The sequence below is a fragment of the Littorina saxatilis genome, linkage group LG3, assembly GCF_037325665.1.
Source record: "Littorina saxatilis isolate snail1 linkage group LG3, US_GU_Lsax_2.0, whole genome shotgun sequence".
Classification (NCBI taxonomy): Eukaryota; Metazoa; Mollusca; class Gastropoda; order Littorinimorpha; family Littorinidae; genus Littorina; species Littorina saxatilis.
This window is the reverse complement of record NC_090247.1, coordinates 59048399-59070722: the sequence shown is the minus strand read 5'-3', so window position 1 is coordinate 59070722 and position 22324 is coordinate 59048399. Positions and strand designations below refer to the sequence as shown.

The 22324-nt window shown below is 41.3% G+C and overlaps 1 protein-coding gene across 1 annotated transcript in view; it reads left to right on the top strand.

Annotated features, from left to right (window-relative positions):
• LOC138962803 (synaptotagmin-7-like) overlaps positions 1–22324 on the top strand; it is a 141726-nt gene that overhangs the window by 77638 nt on the left and 41764 nt on the right. Inside the window, exon 2 of the mRNA XM_070334764.1 lies at positions 8056–8188. Within this exon, the coding sequence (XP_070190865.1) occupies positions 8056–8188 (133 nt within the window). The remainder of the gene's footprint in view (positions 1–8055; positions 8189–22324) is intronic.

Genomic DNA, 22324 nt, shown 5'->3' with positions numbered 1-22324 from the left:
ACGAACTTGTCTGTATCGACCAATTAAGTTGAAAAGCAAAAGAATTCTGTTCTCACCGATACAATGACAGCACAATACAATACGAATTTTCGCTTTTGAAAGCTTTGTCAGGAAACATACAAAGGACACAAAAGCAAAGGACAACAAAAAGCTTTGTTTTTGTCTGTTTCCTGATGAAGCTCTCATAAGCAAAAATTCGTATTGTATTGTGCTGTCATATTATCGGTGAGTACAGAATTCTTTTTTTTTTTCAACTTTGTTCATCTCACCAGTCACTTTGTTGTTCAGATTTCGACCAATTTCGTTGAGAGGGATTTTGGAACTGCCTTGCTGCGAGACCTTTGAGGTTGCATATTGCATATCAAGGGCTGTTTCCAGCCCTTTCTGAAACTGTCTCTTTCGACCAAGATACGAGGGATTAGGACCGACCCTGGTGCGAGTTATTTCAGGTTGTGCATATCTTGCGCGTATCTTGGGGATCTTTCTGGAGCCTGGCTTCTTGCGTGCCCGATGTGATTCTCTTCAAAGCCTCCTTAAACTACAAGGAAAAGGTCATGTTATGGAAATACATGCATATGTGAAAAGAAGAAGTGCCGGCAGGGGAATATGAGGTTTCTTCTTCTTCCTTATTCGTTGAAAGTGTGTTTCTACTTGGAAGTATAACTTGGATACAGAATACATACTCAACGACGAGGATTTCAAAAATGCAACAACGTCGCTGTTGCGGTAAAATGAAACGAATGCTCCGAAACACCGTACAGACTTGAAAAGAGTCAGAAACTTGAGAAGTTGAAAAACTATGTGAACTACAGAATCAAAAACAAGAATGATAGGTTATTGGAACGCTTAATTTATTGACAAAATAAAGCAATACAGTCACTGAAACTTCGAACCAATGGGTTTTTTTTAAAGTTGTTTTGTAACGTTAGCCGTCTATGTTTTTGGATGTATTTGAACTACTGCAAAAGGAACGTACTTTTCAAAGGATCGGTACATTGTGACAAAAAATAGAAACTCGATCAACCATTGGAGAAGCTCGGTTTCGGAAGCCGTTCTACATCAAATATGGTTTTGTAATCTGTACATTGTGCAAGAAATCTTAGAAGTTTGAGCCGTTGAAGACGCCCTCTTTTCAAGGATCTGTACCGCTGTGTGCGTGTGTCTGTGACTTCCTGTGTAGGCCGGAATAGTTCCAGAGGACGGATTGCAATTTCCTGATGGATGGGAGTGGCTGTAAGTGTATGTGTGGTTTGGTTCGGGATCTTTTTTCTTCTACTTTTTTAGTGTGAGAGAGATCGATCGATCTTTCTCAGTGATACAGAGTGTGATTGTATGCTTGTGGGTGTGCGTGCGGGTGTGTGTGTGTGTGTGTGTGTGTGCGTGTGTGTGTGTGTGTGTGTGTGTGTGTTCAGGGTCAACTAATTTCTACTAGTTACTACTAGTTACCATTTATTTGTTCGTGGTCATTATCACGTGTGATTTCATTTTACAGCCTTCGTCATTAATCATTGTTGCCGTCTTTGTTGTCGTTGTCATCACCATCATCATTATCATTATCATTATCATTATCAAAATCATTATCATTATCAAATGAAATGAAAAGCGACATAAACTATGGATGAATACAAAGAGTTTTGAAGTTGGCACTCATTCACTTGTTTTACCTGCGACAAATGAGACTTGACCGGATTGGATGCGGGCTTGTGTGCGTGTGTGTGTGTGTGTGTGTGTGTGTGTGTGCGTGTGTGTGTGTGTGTGTGTGTGTGTGTGTGTGTGTGTGTGTGTGTGTGTGATTTTGTGTATGTGTGTGTGATTTTGTGTGTGTGTGTTTGTTGGGGGTTGTTTTTTTTGGGGGGGGGGCGAGGATTCGTGCGTATGTGTGAGGGTACTCAATGAATTCTAGCGGATTGTGCATTGGTCAAAGAGTGTAATCAGCTGCGGGCATATGGGCAAGCACACGCACGTATTTGCATAACTTCATCGATGCACTCTGGGACGAAAGTTGTGTTTTCTTTGTGAGTGTGAATGTGTGTGTGTGTGTTTGGGGGGGGGGGGGGTAAAAGAGAATGAGCGAGTGTTTTAGTGTTTGTGTTGGAGTGATCATGTAATTTGATTAAAAAGTAGAATAGAATTAAAATTTGTTTTGTTCAGATTACTTTTAATTTACTGGAATTCTCTCTTTTATTGCTTCTCTTCACTCTGTTCATTTCATTGTCTACTATTCTATCTTCTGTGTAAAGGTCCTTCCTTTCCACACGTGCATCTCTGTCAAATACTGATTTACTTTTGTGCATGAAGTTTACATTGAACATTTCTGTTTGGAATGTCTGTTTCAGGATTTGTTTATGATATAAATGTACATCTTTACTAACTTTCTTCTTTTTTTCAATGTTTTGCTCTCTACAGCCAAAAAGGAGGCTTTTTCAATGGGTTGTTTAAAAGGTACAGAACTCGTTGTAACAGTGGATGTTGCCATTGTGAGTAGGTATAGAGCGGCGTCTTTGGAGTATAGTAGTCAATGTCCTCTTGTGGTATCACCCTCCCTTCCCCCTTGCTTTTGTATTGATGGTAGGCAATGGTGGTAAACCCCGCCCCTGTCTGCTGTGTGTGTAGATATTGTGTAGTTCTGGTGGCAGATGTGCAGACGACATTGTTGTTTTGATTTGCCATGTATGTTTGTTTTACAGCGTTGTATAGATAGATGCTATGTAAGTCTTGAGGTTTGAAGTTACTTTTTTAATCTTTTCCATCCCTGGGCTGTTAGATTTGATTTTTATGATTTTTTTTGTATTGAATTACGTGAGCTGCACCTTTCTGCTTTATTTTAAAAATTGGTTCATTTTAATCTGTAGTTGGAATCATGTGCTCACTTAGAATCCACAATGAAATTGCATCTTAGCTTTGTGCTAATGACAGAATATAATGCAAAGAAATAACAGAAATCAGGACTAGCTGTGCAGAACAAAACTCGGATGTACTATTTATTTATTTTAGTTTCGTGGATATGGTTATGAAGTATGCCCTAGATAGCTTAAGATATTAGTGTAAATAGTACTGTTTGAAGGTCTGTAAGTAATACATCTTGTATAAAATGCATTTAATAGATTTGTATTGAGATGCTTAACTGTTACATCGTGAATAATTGCATGTTGTTAAATGTTATCTTTTGTGTTAATGTGCTATACATGTTCTGTACTTGTCACAATGATAACACTGAATTTCGTCTGTGTCAAGAAGACTTGTGAAATTGATGTACCCTACGCTAGCTGTTACGTGTATTCCCCTTGAGCTTTGTTCAGTCACCATGTATGACCTTGACGTTTGTTATGACGTCAGGCTGTCGAATTTCTGTCATCATATTGTGAATTGATTATTTGAAACGTTTATCCCTTTCTGGTGAGAACTTGAACATGGAGGTGTGTACGGTCAATGTTGTTTATTGCTGAAACAGATCCTTGCATCATGAAAGTTCCGAAGATTGTTAAAAACAAATTACATTAAGGCAAATTCTTCTGTAACTGTTCATATGGACACCGATTGTATTCGATTTCTTTGATTTGAAATTAATTCTTCTCTTTGATATTGTTTTCAAAATCACTTTACACACACACACACACACACACACACACACACACACACACACACACACACACACACACACACACACACACACACACACACACACACACACACACACGCGTGCAGGTTTTGCTGTAATGCGGAGAAGCAATTATTCTCAGAAGTAAAGTACAAAATATAGATTGCTGCAGAAGCACTTCAAAAACACGCAGACATTAAAAAAAAAGCTAATACGTGGACAAAATGGAATTCGTTCTAAGACGTAATACACTACATATAAATCATGTCTTGTAGGCCTTGTCTAAACACTGATGACTCATTCTGATATATTTACTGTACTCCAAAAATAAAACCTGAAGCGTTTTGCAACAAAGAAAAATTAGCACGACTCGAAATATCACTTAGCGGGTCAGTAGCGGGCATGTCACTCCACCCAGCTACAACGAGTTTACTTTGAAGCGTCAAGTCTTTCCCCAGACTTCGAGTCTATGAATACGATGATTTCATATTTCAATTTGCGGGGCCACAGACACCTCGAATTCTGACGTTAGATCAACATCATCCATCACAAACGAAGCCGCCGGTTCTGCGGAGTTCGTATCGATTCTCACACCATCATTGCAAACAGGTCGAAGAGGCGACTTCCCCTGGCGCTAAATTTTGCACCCCGCTGGCAATTGCTTCCATTGATACATGCAACCAAAGACCGCTAATTCTGCGACTCGGTCTTGTTGCAGCAGATTTTTGTTTCTTCTTTTTTGTTAGCCAAATAGATGTGCACGGTCAATACAATTCCTGGCTAGCCAAGACTTCTTCTCCATAATCCTTGCGAACCCAGACCCCTTTTCCCAAATTATCTTGGAGTCTAAACAAACTCCTCTGTGAATAATCGTTAGAAATGAAGACCCCTCTCTCAGATAATCTTAAAGAAATGATACCCTTCTTAAAAGACCTGGCCAACGAAGATTTCTCTCGCTGAAATAGTAATAATGTGTGAGAACCTAAACCTGAATAATCCTGGCACCCGTATACATCTTTTCTGGCTAACTAAGTCAATACCAAGCAGGCCTAAAAGTCCCTAAAATGGTGCATTAGCCTTTCGCTAGTGATTCTGAAAATATACTAGCCAGAGAGCAAACTGTACTAGCCAAACGAACAATTTGTTTCAGCAACTTAACTTGCATTTTGCGGGTAGATGAACATTTCTAATCGTCAGTTATATGTTTATACTCGCCATGGCGAGTGAAATACTAGCCACTTTCAGGGCTGCCAAGTCGACATTCTCGGTTCAAAATGAAGGTTCAGGGTCTCAGCCTTTTCTATCACTGTGTCTGAAAATTGAGTAATGCGTTAGCTGGTGTGCGATTCCAGGGAGGAAGGGGCTGTCATATGAGCAGTTCTGGGTCGTCAGAATGAGAAGCAATTGGACGTGATAGATCGTCCGATCAGGAAACGGTTGTGCTGTAACTGCCTATTGATACTTCACTTGAGTGCACGATTTGCAGTCAAGCGCTCCGTTGCTGCAAGCAGAAGTGTTTATTCAGCGAACATTCTGAAATTGGCTTAGCTGTCAAATGGAGTTAAGTGCTCCAGACTATGTTGAATAAGTTAATACTCTGCGCATATTACGTGAATAAGCTCTAAAGCCGTGGACAGTAAAGTTGCAGGGTATCTTTTCTCTGTAAACAAAGTTATACATCAAGAGGCAATAGAACCCTGCAAACAGACACAATGCATATTCTGAGTATTTTGTTTGTTTGTTTAACGCCCAGCCGACCACGAAGGGCCATATCAGGGCGGTGCTGCTTTGACATATAACGTGCGCCACACACAAGACAGAAGTCGCAGCACAGGCTTCATGTCTCACCCAGTCACATTAATATTCTGACACCGGACCAACCAGTCCTAGCACTAACCCCATAATGCCAGACGCCAGGCGGAGCAGCCACTAGATTGCCAATTTTAAAGTCTTAGGTATGACCCGGCCGGGGTTCGAACCCACGACCTCCCGATCACGGGGCGGACGCCTTACCACTAGGCCAACCGTGCCGGTATATTCTGAGTAAACGCTGCCCATAGTTATATGATATTGTAGGTGTTCACCACAACGCTCCGATTGTTCTTAAAATACGTATGGTAGACATACACATTGTGTACGAATGTGTCTGTGTTCGTGTCTCCTTATGTCTGTATGACTGTCGTCGGAGTAAAAGTTATTGCTGTTTGTAGAGCCTATGCTTGTCCCTGGAAATTCGTTGTCAATTTGCAAAGTAGCGTATTTGGTTAGATTTGAGCGTTGTGTTTCCCACTGTTAGTTATCTGTGCTGCTGTCGTTAGAGTGTGGCTCTGAATGTTGTCCCGTTAATAGTGATGTTGTTAACATTTAAAATGATGTTTGCCAATGAAGACGACATATGATGTCTATGTAAAAATATGACTGACGAAGTGGATAATATGTGTTTGTATTGTGTTGATTAATACCCTAAGAGTGATGTGTTAAACGTTGCAGTAAAGTGACACTGGAGTTTCAGCGTTGTGTCATCACGCATTGTGAAATGTCACGAAGCCTTTTGTTTCATGTTCATGTTCTTCATTTCTCATTTTTTTGCTGTTAAACAACGTTGTTTTTTTTTCAATTTTAATTTAAAAAATGTAAGAACAAAATACAACAACACGTTGGTCTTGATACGTTCCCACACGCGGGAGACATCAACTTTTGTGAGATCTATACCTTCTGTCAACATTTCTTTTTTGGAGCTTTACAACCATTGGTGGAATTTTTCTTCTTCTTTTTATCATTCCGCTTGGGAGTTTTTGGCTTTGAAAAGCAAGGCTAATTGGATCCTTTGGGAATTTGACCATCATTCATCCTTTCTTGATATGGGAATTTGCAATACGATAATTATGGATATGACCTTCAAACTGTTATTCAATGTTCTATTGTATGAATTAGAAGGAAACATATTATGCTTGTTAGATTGTGTAATGTTGCCAACTAATTCCGTTGTAAAATAAGTCACTTTCAGACAAGAAAACAGATTGGTTGAAAAGATGTTCTGTGGCTGTCCAAGATTCGGAGCCGGAGTGGCACAGTGGTTAGAGCGCTAGAGGTCGTGGGTTCGATCCCCACCCGTGGAAAATACAAATACCCGATTTTTCTCAAGCGTTCTCCAGTCCACCCAGCTGGGAATGGGTACCTGACCCTATTTAGGGCCCAGTCCACCCAGCTGGGAATGGGTACCTGACCGTATTTAGGGCCCAGTCCACCCAGCTGGGAATGGGTACCTGACCGTATTTAGGGCCCAGTCCACCCAGCTGGGAATGGGTACCTGACCGTATTTAGGGCCCAGTCCACCCAGCTGGGAATGGGTACCTGACCGTATTTAGGGCCCAGTCCACCCAGCTGGGAATGGGTACCTGACCCTATTTAGGGCCCAGTCCACCCAGCTGGAAATGGGTACCTGGCCCTATTCAGGGCCCGGGAAGGCAAAGGCAGAGAGTGAGAGGAGATGTGCACCGCGCGCCCTTATAAAGCTGGCCCGAGAAAAGTTGAGATCTTTGACATCTCGCTCCCCAGCGATCAATTATGGCTGTGGGAAAACCTTGTCCTTAACCTTAATTCACACGCGGAGAAGACTTTTGTGTGGCTGTCCCAGATTTGAGCGTATTCAAGGAAGCCCTTTTCAGAATCCACACTTACGATGACACGCTGAAATGATTTTGTTGTGGCTGTCCCAGATTTGAGCGTATTCAAGGAAGCCCTTTTCAGAATCCACACTTACGATGACACGCTGAAATGATTTTGTTGTGGCTGTCCCAGATTTGAGCGTATTCAAGGAAGCCCTTTTCAGAATCCACACTTACGATGACACGCTGAAATGATTTTGTTGTGGCTGTCCCAGATTCGAGCGTATTCAAGGAAGCCCTTTTCAGAATCCACACTTACGATGACACGCTGAAATGATTTTGTTGTGGCTGTCCCAGATTTGAGCGTATTCAAGGAAGCCCTTTTCAGAATCCACACTTACGCTGACACGCTGAAATGATTTTGTTGTGGCTGTCCCAGATTTGAGCGTATTCAAGGAAGCCCTTTTTAGAATCCACACTTACGCTGACACGCTGAAATGATTTTGTTGTGGCTGTCCCAGATTTGAGCGTATTCAAGGAAGCCCTTTTCAGAATCCACACTTACGATGACACGCTGAAATGATTTTGTTGTGGCTGTCCCAGATTTGAGCGTATTCAAGGAAGCCCTTTTCAGAATCCACACTTACGATGACACGCTGAAATGATTTTGTTGTGGCTGTCCCAGATTTGAGCGTATTCAAGGAAGCCCTTTTTAGAATCCACACTTACGATGACACGCTGAAATGATTTTGTTGTGGCTGTCCCAGATTTGAGCGTATTCAAGGAAGCCCTTTTCAGAATCCACACTTACGATGACACGCTGAAATGATTTTGTTGTGGCTGTCCCAGATTCGAGCGACCAGAGCGCAAGATGGTGGCTGAGCACGTGCAGCCCACCCCGGGGTCACAGACAGCGCTCAACCAGCAGCTCGGCATCAGGGACACGCAGGGCAGGGACTACCAGGCCATGGGCATCACCAGGGTCAGTGATACACTTTTAATCTCCATTTATTTCGTGTGTTTTGGGGTGTTTTATGTATTTAGTTAGTTAGTTAGTTATTCATTCGTTCATTAATTCATTAATTAATTTATTTATTATTTATTCAACCATTTATTTATTCATTTATTCATGTAATTATTTATTTTGTTATTTATTTGCTTTTCAAATTTATTGTGTGTGTGTTCATGTGTATGTGTCTGTGTGTCTGTTGTGTGTTTCTGTTGTGTCTGTGTTTCTGTTTTTTTTCAAAATGCACCATTTTTATATATATATATATTCATTTCTACGTTCACATATCTGTGTGCCTTATATATTTGTTCGTGATGATTGTCCGTTGAGGTACACGCTTGTTTAAGTGTGTACAGCTTTTTGGCTGCGAGACATTCTTTAACATAAATCTGTTTGCAAGTTTTCACTTAGTTTTTTCTTGAATTGATTTTTCTTGCTTGAAATGTGTTTCCTCATTTACATGACAAAGAAGAGAGAGATAAACAAGTCATATTATGTGAAAATGCTGGTTTCAGTGGCCACGGTTAAAGGTAAGGTCAAAGAGGGCTTTGGTGCTTTGAACAGCCGCTATACCCTCCAGTCCCTCCCCACCCTCGTGCTCTCCCCCTCCAACCCTCCTTTGTCCTCCAAGGTTCCAGCGCAACTCTAAAATCAATTACTTCCCTATACAAACTCCTACTTACCACCACTCCGTCGCTGCCACCACCACCATCACCATATCCGCATGGCACCTCCAAAACCCACTCCTTACAGTCCCCGCCCCCCCCCCCCTTCGCCCCCCACCCCCCCCCCCCCCCCCAACTGACGGAGCAGCCTCACCTCCCCCCCCCCCTCCCAACTGACGGAGCAGCCCCCCATCGCATTCCAAAGGCTTGCAAAACTGTTGCTTTTCTTAAATATCTGTCTGTCTGTCTGCCTGTCTTGTCTGTCTCCCTCTGTGTCTGTGTCTGTGTCTCTCCCCCCCCCCTCTCTCTTTCTCTCTCTCTCTCTCTCTCTCTCTCTCTCTCTCTCTCTCTCTCTCTCTCCCTCTCTCTCTCTCTCTCTCTCTCTCTCTCTCTTTCTCCCACACCTATTGCTTTGCCATATAAAAAACTGGCCGACAAATTATCTACATATGCTTATATTTTTTCCAAGTCAGAGGGTTTTATTATTTTTATGTTGGCCTTTCAGTTGTGGCCTTAAATGATTAATCATTATTTGTAATGTACACATCATTTGTGACCCTCCACCACGAAATGAGTCGCATGTCACCTTTGCATGATTTTCATATTTTTACATTTTCCTAAAGAGTATTTTATGCTCTATCCAGTGGTGAAACCCGTTTTAGAAAAGAGCGAAAACTGTTTGAGTTATAAGCCTGTGACTCAGGTGACCCTCACGCTGTTACCATACACTCTCCGGACTTATATCAAGTCTAGCTCAGAACCGCGCGAGGTGACATGCGACTCATTTCGTGGTGGAGGGTCACATTTATAATGTACACATTGAAGCGTAATCGTTAATTGATGTAACAATTTAGTATATTGGATTGTTCGAAAGTGTGGAAAATTAGAATTCCTTCAACTGTATAGCACAACATCAATAAAGACATTAGTAGCATGATGCATTGTGTGCCATGTAAGGATTTTAAGTGTTTCTTTTTTTCCTTTATTTGTTTTACTCGTAATGTTTCTAATTGATGCATTCAAGTGTCTCCAACAGCAAATACGATATAAAGAAATTTTTGAGGCTGGACGAATTTCTGTTTTCGCACTCTGCTTTTAGACAATAGTGTAATCGATATATCTTTGCGGGAATAAGGACTGTTCCACATGGGATTATTTTTATTTTTTTCTCCCTTTTTTTTTTTGAGGATTCAAGGGCTGTTTACCTTGTATTTTCTGATGTTGCTTTCGTAAAGATGTGTAACATGTTTATTTTGTTTTGGTTTTCATCGATGTTATTTTGATTCTAACAAAATGTGTATGATCAAATAATGCACCAGCTATGCATTTTCGGTATTGGTAATGTTCACCAAAACGACATGCTTTCGTTTTCAAAATGTGTTATGTTCACAGTTTTAGGTACAGGGAGAGAGTTATAATCTAATCAAGGAAAACAGAAAAATTTCATGAGCGTAGGTTAAGAGCGAAAGAGTAGTGTAACGAGACTTCATACTTCGTGTATTCGCTACGTGCTATGGTTCCTCCGTTCGCTAATTTTCACACTAGGAGGGGGGAGGGAAATTAAAAAAAAGGTATAAAAACGTAAGTAGAGAAGCTGCCTTTCGGATTCGGGACTTAAAGTTCGATCAATAGAAGCTGTCTTCTTAGCAGTCGGTTCAGTGTAGGGAATTAAAGTCAGATTTTGTGTGTGTGTGTGTGTGTGTGTGTGTGTGTGTGTGTGTGTGTGTGTGTGTGCGTGCGGGGTGTGGGTGTGTCTCTGTGTGTGACTCTGACAAGTAGTTTTCTTGTTAATTCTTTCCTTTCTCTCTTTTTTTCTGAGTCAGTTGTTTAGTTTGCATACCGGAAGAGGCTGGGTGTCTTGGCTTGATGCTATGCACTAGAGTTTTTGGATTTAATGTCTTCAATTGTTCACATATTACATGAATAGAAGAGAAGTGCATGTCCACAGTAGAATCGATTGTCCTAAAACTAGGTCCAGACTCTTTGACGTTCGATCAATAATTTCCCCTCTGCGTTTTCACGTAAAATCGACTAGATCAATAACCAAGCAAGAGTTCTTAATCCCCTGCATTGGTGGAAGCCGACTATCTTCTTCTGCGTTCGTGGGCTGAAACTCCCACGTACACTCGTGTTTTTTGCACGAGTGGAATTTTACGTGTATGACCGTTTTTTACCCCGCCATTCAGGCAGCCATACGCCGTTTTCGGAGGAAGCATGCTGGGTATTTTCGTGTTTCTATAACCCACCGAACTCTGACATGGATTACAGGATCTTTTTCGTGCGCACTTGGTCTTGTGCTTGCGTGTACACACGGGGGTGTTCGGACACCGAGGAGAGTCTGCACACAAAGTTGACTCTGAGAAATAAATCTCTCGCCGAACGTGGGGACGAACTCACGCTGACAGCGGCCAACTGGATACAAATCCAGCGCACTACCGACTGAGCTACATCCCCGCCCGAAGCCAACTATGATAAGCATCATCTTCACTTGTAAGAGAAGTATTCTTGAGGTCTGTATTTTACCCAACGGTCGAATTATCAACAAGTAAGAAAAAGCAGCACTACTATAGACACGATGGATCGGAGTGATTGTGGGAGAGTGTGCGTGGTTGAAACACTTCTCCATTCTATTCTGAAAACGCGTGCTTATTCTACTTTAGATAAAAATTGTTTTTGTATTCAAAGTCTGAAAGGTAGCCTACAAGAAGAGCGTAGAACTTCAAATTGAAAGGATTACAAGAGAATTTGATCGATGCAACTGTTATTGCCAGCTACGTCGGAAAAGAGGTCTAAATCAAAACCAAAGAATACTCGCTGGCACAGCCGATTTTTTTGTTAATTTCTGGAAATCACATTTCCTAGCAGTTTTGACCCAAGAATCAAAGGGAAGTACGCGCTCTGAAAAGACAACAACGGTAGATGAGGGTTATACGATGCAATTCTCTCTGAATTTCTGGAAATCACATTTCCAAGCAGTTTTGACCCAAGAAACAAATAGAAGTACGCATAGGCAACAACGGTAGATGAGGGTTATATGGTGCAATTCTCTCTGAATGTCTGGAAATCACATTTCAAAGCAGTTTTGACCAAGGAAACAAAGAGAAGTACGCGCTCTAAATAGGCAACAACGGGTGGCGATGGTTACCGTATTTGACGGACTACAAGCCGCGACTTTTTTTCAAAAAAATCGCATTGCGGCTTATAAAAAGATGCGGCTAAAACGTTACCTAAACTTGAATAGCATTCACCTAATGGAAGTCGCCGCGGATTTTCATTTCGCTCGATTAGCGATTACCGGTACTTTATTAGCTCTCTACTCAAGACTCGGCGCTTTTCTCTTTCTTTCGCGAATCTTCGTTTGTCAACAAGTCGTCGTGACAAGATAGCGTACAGAGAAACACCGGATGTATCAGGATCTCGCGCGCGCGAGATTTCGTTTTTTTGTGTCTCGCGATAGTTGGAGGAGTGAGAGCCGCCATGTTGTGTTTTCGTCTGCTCGAAATGTGCGCAAAAGTCGTAAATCATCCCAAAAAAGCTTATTCTGGGCGGGACTACATGTGTGTGTTGGTTACAAATTGTGTGTGTGATATTTTTCTTCAAACTTTTTCACTTTTCTTCTTTGTTTCACTTGTTTTTTCTCGGAGCCGATTTCGCCAAATACCGTACTTTCGTTTGCCTGGTTGTTTTGATTGATTGACACGATCTGATTATATTTTTGTCGACGGCGGCTAATATAGTGACGCGGCCTATACGTGGCTCGTCCCAATACGGAACGAGTCTCTCCAAATTTCTGGAAATCACATTTACCCCAGAAACAAAGGGAAGTACGCGCTCTGAAAAGGCAACAACGGGTGGTGTAGATTATTCGGAACCAGTCTCCTGGCGCCTTACATAATAAATAGTATTTAAATGAATAAAGGATTCTCTCTCTCTCTCTCTCTCTCTCTCTCTCTCTCTCTCTCTCTCTCTCTCTCTCTCTCTCTCTCTCTCTCTCTCTCTCTCTCTCTCTCTCTCTCTCTCTCTCTCTCTCTCTCTCTCTCTCTCTCGTAGACTCTCTCTATCGTCGCTCGGCTTAACTCATCGTAAAGGATAATGCCTCAACAGATATGAAATGCTTAACTTTCTTCCACTGGAAAAGCATCTCAAGTTAAACAAAGCCATTTTCATGCATAAATTGTATTACGGTAAAGTGCCGATTTACATTACATCATTATTTAATAAAGCTACCGACAGATATGGGTCGGTCAACTTGATCCCACCGATTCCACGAATTGACCTTTATAAGACCAGTCTTGCTTTTTCGGGTACATCAGTTTGGAATTCACTTCCATCATCCTTCAAGCACTTAAAGTCATTAAAAAGTTTTTAAAAATGTGTCAAAAAACACTTAATGTCTGAGTAGTTTAACGCGTTTTGATTTACCACACTTAGTATTACGCCAAAGATATGCTGTGCATTGTATATTCTGAACATATTTTTGTTGTACTATTGCTACATGTTCGATTGCTACCAGCTTGTACTTACAGTTACTTGCATAGTATGCATTTTATTTCATGAATAACCTCATATGTATGCTCTTCATGCCTCATCTTCATCATCATCATCATCATCATCATCATCATCGTCGTCGTCATCTTTATCATCACGTGCTGAAGTTTTCTGACCTCCTTTTGTTGGTAAACTTTTTAACTTTTTAATTTTTAATTTTTCAACTTTATCATTGTGTCTGTGCGTCCCAAGGACAGATTGTAAGAAAAGGCGTAGCCTTAAATCTTAATCCTTGTTAAATAAAGTTCAGTTCAATTCAATTCAATTCAATTCAATTCAATTCAATTCAATTCAATTCAATTCAATTCAATTCAATTCAATTCAATTCAATTCAATTCAATTCAATTCAATTCAATTCAATTCAATTCAATTCAATTCAATTCAATTCAATTCAATTCACTTCACTTCACTTCACTTCACTTCAATTCAATTCACTTCAATTCACTTCAATTCAATTCACTTCACTTCTCTTCTCTTCTCTTCTCTTCTCTTCTCTTCTCTTCTCTTCTCTTCTCTTCTCTTCTCTTCTCTTCTCTTCTCTTCTCTTCTCTTCTCTTCTCTTCTCTTCTCTTCTCTTCTCTTCTCTTCTCTTCTCTTCTCTTCTCTTCTCTTCTCTTCTCTTCTCTTCTCTTCTCTTCTCTTCTCTTCTCTTCTCTTCTCTTCTCTTCTCTTCTCTTCTCTTCTCTTCTCTTCTCTTCTCTTCTCTTCTCTTCTCTTCTCTTCTCTTCTCTTCTCTTCTCTTCTCTTCTCTTCTCTTCTCTTCTCTTCTCTTCTCTTCTCTTCTCTTCTCTTCTCTTCTCTTCTCTTCTCTCTCTCTCTCTCTCTCTCTCTCTCTCTCTCTCTCTCTCTCTCTCTCTCTCTCTCTCTCTCTCTCTCTCTCTTGTAAGCAGAATTTCATTAAGTTGAAATAGATTTTAACGACATCGCATGCGTTCTTCAGCGCAGAAAGTTGCATGCAAACTGCAGCAAATTTTAACTTTTCAAGGGGCGAAGAATGGCCAAAGCTTGTAATGAAATTATCTGTGCAAAAATTGAATTCGCCAGCATTATAGCTGCCATGTTTGTAACCGACAGAATCTAAGGAATAGGAAGACTCAGCAAAGTTCTCGAAAAGAGACACTCTGGTGACCAGCGCAATGGTTGTTTTCCTTCATTTTGTCCCTTGTCTTGTGTATGGGAAGGGAACCAAAACTAAGGATAAGTCGGAGCCCTGGGCGTAGGGGTGTAAAAGCGTAGGTGTGTTCATAATAGGACTCTTGTGACCCGCGCAATATCTTCCTTCTATCTTCCCATGATGCGTGTGTGTCCGAGGTAATGTGTTCAAGTTTAAACGTAAGCACGAAACACAGGGGTGTAAAATGTCCGTGGTTTTATTAAAGTAGAAACTCTTGTGAGAAGAGCATTGTGTTCCTTCTGTCTTTCCATGAATGGCCAGGGAAAATAACGTAGTTTCAATGTGAGCACTAGACGCTTGGGTTTAGAAGTGGCTGTTAGGGTTCTTTCCGAATAAGTGGACTTTCTCTGCGAATGAAGTATTTTAACATAGTTATCTGCATTGACTTTGTTTTGGAATACAATAGTCACACTGAGGGAATGTGTAATCTTGATAAAGACACAGTTCTTCCAGCGTAAACGATTCGTGTCAGGTTGTCGTTTTTTCCCAAATAAGCCAACTCCTATAATGCATAAGTATGCCGAGGAGCACCCAACGAGTTGTCGCAGAGTACTTTTAAGTCACAAGAAGAAAATAATAAGCCAATTGATATAGGCTGGCAGGGATGCGAACTGCTGTGCTCTTGGAGAAGAAAAACTATCAGCAAAGTGATGAAAACTTTCGGATTTTTTTTGCCCTGTAAAATGCCGAGGAAATTATTGGAGAGAAAATTAGTTATCTGATGTGTGTGTACTTAATACGGTCTAGTCACGCGTACACAATGTAGAACTACGGAGATTGCTTTTGCGGCGAAAAAGGAATTTTCACATCAAAACCCAACAACGAAATTGATTTTGGCGTCAGTTGGGTTATTTGTGTTTCGCCATGTTGCCGACTGAAAACGCAAAACAACATCTCTGTTGGGTCGCAACAACAAAATATTACATGCGCGCGCGCGATCACACACATAAACAAACAAACACACACACACACACACACACACACACACACACACACACACACACACACACACACACACACACACACACACACACACACACACACACACACACACACACTCTCTCTCTCTCATAAACTGGAGTTTGTGCACCGCCCTGAGCAAGAAGACTGAGCCCGTGAAGTAGCCAACCCTTCTCTAAAACCAGTATTTCGTTACAAGTGCTAACTCTGACGCCCAAAGGAATTAGTGAAAATACATGAGTGCACAATTTCTAATCAAAGACTTTGCCACAAACACTTACCGGATATGCAAATATATAGGCAAAGGTCAAAAACAGAGTCGACAAAAATATTATTTATTTTGCAGGATACACTCACGACACGTTTTAATACTCCGTCGGCACATATACCTGACTATTCTAGACGAGTTTCTGCTTTCACATCGTGGCATACTGACACATATAGTCATTTTCACTTGAAACATCAAAGAGTCCAAATAGAATATAATCATTCTTGAACTTTTCAATTGTTTCGCTTCTAGTGTGGTCGTTTCGTTTTGTTAAAATGCCAATGGACAAATCTGAGAATTCATCTCAGGTAATCCGATGTGTGTGCCAGACTTGTTGTTAAGGAAAGCAAGTAAGAAAATAATAGGATTTTAAATATATTATGGAACTGGTTTTGGCTGCCTTTGCATTTTGCAATCCGGCTTAAAAACAGATTGTTTGAACTTTTGACTGTTTTTGCGAGATTTGTTTGGCAAGAAGGTTGTTTTTGCCTCACATTATGTTCTTCTTCTTGCGTTCGCCGTCACACCATCAGGTTAGTCTGCGAGACGAATGACGTCGTGGCTTCCAGGTCTTGTCTGCTCCCATAGAGTTTGGTGCGGAGAGGGAGCCGCACATTATAACAGTGTTGTTAGAACATGTAGTGCGATTATTAAAGTTCCTCTACTTGTTTAACCCTTGAAACACTTTTTTGAATCGTTGTCGTTGTGTTATCCCAAACCCATACGCTGATAAACTTGTGTAATATTTGTTCTTTAGTTTTGAACTGAGAAAACAGACGATCATTAGTCGGTAACCCACTTTCCAGCACGCTTTCTGTCTATTAACGTCCTCGCTTCATTGATAATCCGTCTGATTTATATCCTTCGCGTGCTGTGGCACAGTGCAATTAACCTGCCATTAAAGCGCAATTGACCAAGTTTTCCGGTACAGTTGAGTTGCCTGGTTCTTTCTAATCAATCTGTCGCCAGTTTGAACTGTTCCTTTGTTGCCAGCTTACATGTAATGTATGGGGTTACAGTAAAATCTCTGTTACTATCAAACAAAAAACGAGAGAAAAAAGTCAGCATAAGGAGGAGGGAGTATTGACTAATAACGACGCACATTTACAGACCTTTCTTGATGAAATCTCCGAAAACAGAGTCTTGTCTAAGATGGAATCTATCAATTTATGCAGATTTAACAAGCTTATGATGTGAAACTATTGAAAAACAAGAACCAAAGCCTTTATGAGGCTGAAAGTGACGTACTTCTCAAGTACCCATTTTTTTTTACCCGGTTAATTCTCACACAGCATACATGTACACTTGCAGTAAAAACCTTTGTTACTTTCAAGAAAGAAAAAGAAAAAAAAAAGCATGTCTTTAAATGGTGGCAAATTTACAGATATCATAATGAGAAATCTTTGGAAAAAATATCAAAGTAACAAAGGAGAGTATAGGTTTCAAAAATAGAAAATAACAATACATGAGGCATACGGAAGTAGTGAGTGCTTACTCCCCTTTGATTCTTTAATCTTGTCGTTCGCGCTCTGGGTCTTTTTAATCTAATCCTCAGAAACAAGCACTTTTCAGGGAAGGAAGTTAAAATGGAGGTAAATTTACAGACCTAAGGCGCACACACACAAAAAAGTCTGTTTACGGTATCCCGACCGACCCTATTTTTTCGCGCGACCCTAGACTTTTTTTGGGCATTTGGGGAAAAAAAATAAAAATAAAAAAAGTCTTTGTTTTTGGGCAAAATAACTTAAAAATATGTTTTTGGGAGAAAAAAAAATAAAAATCCCGACCTAACGACCCTATTTTTTGTGCCTATGTTACCGTGAACAGACTTTTTTGTGTGGCCTAATGCAGAAAAAATCTTGAGTAACAAGAATCAAAATGAGAAGAAAAGAAAGGGGGTCTTTAAACAGACGGTCGTGAAACAGAAATTTTACCGCACGATATAAAAAAAAATTTCACTCAGTACAATCTGCGAAACATGTACCTCATCACAATCAAGGCTATTTTCAGAAACAATCAATCTTTCGGTACATTCAGGGTTTTTTCAGTTTGGAAAGTAACGGCAGGTGTGAATCGAATCTTTACGGAAATACATTCGCGGTGGCTATTTTCCATTAATGATATACGATACCGATACATGCACAGCCTGGCGAGGACCTTACGAGTATATAGTTTTCTCAGTCACCGAGGCAAACTTCGTTCTCAAAATTCTTTGTCGGTTCTTCAGGAGACATACAGATGAAGTGACATAACTTTTACGTGACTCCATTATTCGCATTTATGACGTCCTCTTGAACTTTGCTTCGCTTCTGACGCCATCAATTTCCCTTTAAATGGGAGGGTGAATGAGAGACGTCTTGGGTTGTTCAATCAGTGTCGTATTTCATTAAGCTGAATGGAGGAGGTATCACGAGCAATCGCCCTGACTTTACAGGTGGGTTCATTGACTGGAGATCATTGCTTAATCACGAGAGGTACAAGCTTTTGGAACAGGAACTAAGGTGCTGACGGCTTCCAGTGGAAGTCTCACGGGTGCCGAGTCCCTTCTCAAACCTGGCTTAAAAGATGGACAGGCGAGTCACGGTCTTGTCAGCCTCGCCAAGAAGGCAGGATTACAGCTTGGTGCGAATCCCCCAGGGACCGAAGAGGGTCATATCGTGTCATCCGTACGCTCTCCTTTTCAAAAAGGTTCGGTACCCAAAGCAGACGGTTCACTATCCTGAAAATATCCCTTTGGCCGGGTTTAAACAAATTTATTCAGGAGATATAGGTTGGCATATATATAATACAGTAGAAATACTTGGTACCACACAAAAAGTTAAGCTTATACTAAGTGTGGTTACATATTTAAAATTTCACTTTGGTCCAGTTCACTTCGATAGGTTGTGTTTAATCACGATGCTCAGAAACGTCAATGTAATTGACGTCATGCCTTTGAATTCCCAGATGAACATAGGGTCGCAGCAACATTCCTCCAACGTAGGCTACTCGGTTGTGGGAGATCCCCTTCACCTGGGCCCATGTAATTCCGGCTGCCTTCACCTATGCGTCCGTATTCCGGCGTCACGTCTGCCTTGGTCTCCCAACTATTCGTTTTCTCAGCAATATCCCGATTTAGCCCCGTACGCTAGCCCTGTGTTGGGTTCACGGCCACACTGAGGCAATCCCAAAGCGTCGGTCTTCTTTCAGTATGTGACGTCACTTCCTCGGGGTTAAATCGGGACTAAGTCTTTTTCCCTGTGGGTCAAGTGCCTTCTTGGTGTTCGATGTTGAAGGGAGACTTCCGGAGACTGTTGCCTTTCCACCCCCACTTCCTTATCTTGATTTCTGTATCGATTTCAATTTGTCTTGCTGCGTTTCCCACGAATCTAAAGTGGTGGGAATGAAATTTAAAAAACTGACGGACTGCTAACGTTCAAAAAGTCAGAAATAAAAAAACAAGATTGGTAGAATGTATGTCGGTCTATACTTAAAAGACCACTGGGTCGACGGACTGTAACGTTTTGTTTTGTCAATAAATAAACGTTCCAATAAAATACCATTCTTGTTTTTGACGGTGACAATAAAAGCAGAGACTGAAAACATCAACGCTTTCTAAGTTTAGTTCGTTATCGGTTACATACGTATTTGACTGTCTGTCCTCATTAAAGGTAGACGTGTCTGTTAATGTGATGTTTTGCTGTGTCGTAAATTTAACGTTCCATTTACTAACCATTCTTGGTTTTTTTTTGTTTTTTTTTAAACGTTGACGGTGTATCTGTTTTTACATTAAGTCAAGTTTTGGTCGTTTCTTCACACACTCACATACGTTTACACACACACACACACACACACACACACACACACACACACACACACACACACACACACACTCACACACTCACACACACACACTACACTCACACACACACACACACACACACACACACATTCTCCCAGCCCTTTCCCCCTTACTCCCCCACCATCCCTCTCCCGCCCAACACACACCTGTCCCAATATCAAGGAGTATCGAACAGATGTTTCAGCAGTATCTCTCGCCCTCCCCCTGCTCTTCACCCTTCCCCAACACACACACCCCTCTTCTGCAGCTGTGGTTGTTGCTTTATTGTGTTGATTCTGCTTTTCATCTTGAGAGCCAAGGCTCCCCTATATGACCACGCAGCTTGTGTTTATGCGAAGCGTTCAACATTACTGCGTTGGGTTGTCGTGAGAACTAAACAAGAGTTTGTTTTATAGCCTACGCCGGCCGTGTCATTATTGGCTATAGCCTGTGTGAAAACAATGAGCTCGGTTTAATTGCTCAGTGTTAATTTACACTAATACTGTTTTCAGCCGTTCATAACCAGTGGCTCGGGAAGATTGCCTTATGCAATATTTGATGGCATTGATCGTGAGTCTGTCACGACAACGTGAGAGGGAAAGATCGAAACAAAACAGTGTTAGCATTGGTTGCGTCGCCTTCAAACGAGAACAGAAATGAGTCTATATTTAAAATCTATGTAGACTGCTTCATTATCGTCCAATCAGTGTGTGTTTTAAATGGCTCGATAAGATTCTTCCGTCTTTAAGCGGACTCCATTGTGCTGAACGAGTCTGCCATTTATGCAGCTTCTGATTTAATTGTTTGTGAGTGTTTTTGCGATGAGAGACAAAACACATGGCTCCCTGCTTATAGTCTGCGTTGACTGTATTGTCATACCTCTGAAGACAAACAAGTGGCCTGACAATTAACATACTTCATTCTTAATTGGAATGGCAAACTAATGACGCGGAGGATGGTTTCTTCGTTTGTGGTCATTTCGCGGCTGACGAGAGAGAAGCAAAAGACGTGAGTCTGGGTTGCATCCCTTTGTACTGAGAACAACACATTGGCGTGAGCTATTTCATGCATGCAGGTTGCTGTATTTTTATGCCAAGTAAGCATTTGATAAACAAATAATGGTGAAAACTTTTCTCGGCGACGTTTCTCAGATTTAATGGCTAGACTCGTGATGTCTGCAGAACTGTATCACCTATTGCATGGGAAGGTTGCTTTTTGCAACATAGATTGCATCGTTCGTGACAAAGACGAAAGAGAGAATGTATTCAGCTAGACACTGTTCGTATTCGTTGCGTCACATTGACAACACTTCCTGCGTCTGTGAATATGAGCTGTTTCGTATTACCTACTTCTTAGGTCTTTATTGAACCAGAGCCGTCTTCAGTTGTCAACTATTTGTTGCTGAGGAAAGATGCTTTTGTTAGTTTTCCGCGGCCGACGTGATAGAGAGAGAGACTGACAGAGACAAAGAGACAGAGACACAGAGAGAGAAAATGTCAGACAGACAGGCAGACAGGCAGACAGACAGACAGAGCCTCCAGCCTGCTGTTCAGTTTTCTCAAACGAGTCGGTTGCATCGTTTGTGAGTGTGTACTGATAAGTGAGGCAGATGAGCAAAGAGTGTTAAGTATTCGTTGGGCTATCTTGTCCTGAGAGCTTCTTCTTCTTCTTCGTTCATGGGCTGAAACTCCCACGTACGTACACTCGTGTTTTTCTGCACGATTGGGATTTTACGTGTATGACCGTTTTTATCCCGTCATTTAGGCAGCCGTACTCCGCTTTCGTCCCATGCATGCTTGGAATTCCGTGTTTCTATAAGCCACCGAACTATGACATGGATTACAGGATCTTTTCCGTGCGGACTTAGTCCTAGTATGACTGCGTGTATACACGAAGGGGTATAAGGCACTAGTAGGTCTACACAGAAGTTGACCTGGGAGACTGGACAAAAATCTCAACCCTTATCCCAACAGGAGCAGCTGGGAGTCGAACACTCAAACTTCCGCTTGGGAGGCCGGTGTAACACGAAATTTTTACTCCACGAAAAATTTACTCCGGAGTAAATATTTCGTACGAAATTCTTACTCCGAGTACACTTTTCGTACGAGAAAAGAACTCCCCAAGGCACGAAAAAATTACTCCCTCCACGAAATTTTTACTCCCCATTTTTTTTACTTCCAGTAAAAATCTCGTACGCAAAAATGGGATGCGGGCGAAGGGATAATGCCAATAAGTGATCTCGCGCACACGAATGTCGCACTACCCTCCTTCCACCCCTTCCACCACCAAGACTAACAGGGGACAAGGGAGTAAAAATTTCGTACACCTGGCATGGGAAGTTAAATTGCTTGTGTTTGGGTGAAGTAATTTATTCGTTATTTATTAGTCATGGGAGTAACCTTTTTGGTCGAAATGTTTACTCGGAACTCACCTGTCTTGGGGAGTAATTTTCTCGTGAAATGGGGGAGTGCTTTTTTCGTAAAGGGAGTAACTTTTTCGTACGAAATGTTTACTCCGGAGTAAAAAATCTCGTGGGAGTAATTTTCTCGTGTTACACCGGCGTCCGTCAGTCCTGAGAGCAACACCTGTCTCTGTTTATGGTTGACACCGGCTGTTGCATTATTATTCAATAACTAGACAATTTTGCTCTACGATATTCTTCAGTCTGAGTCGA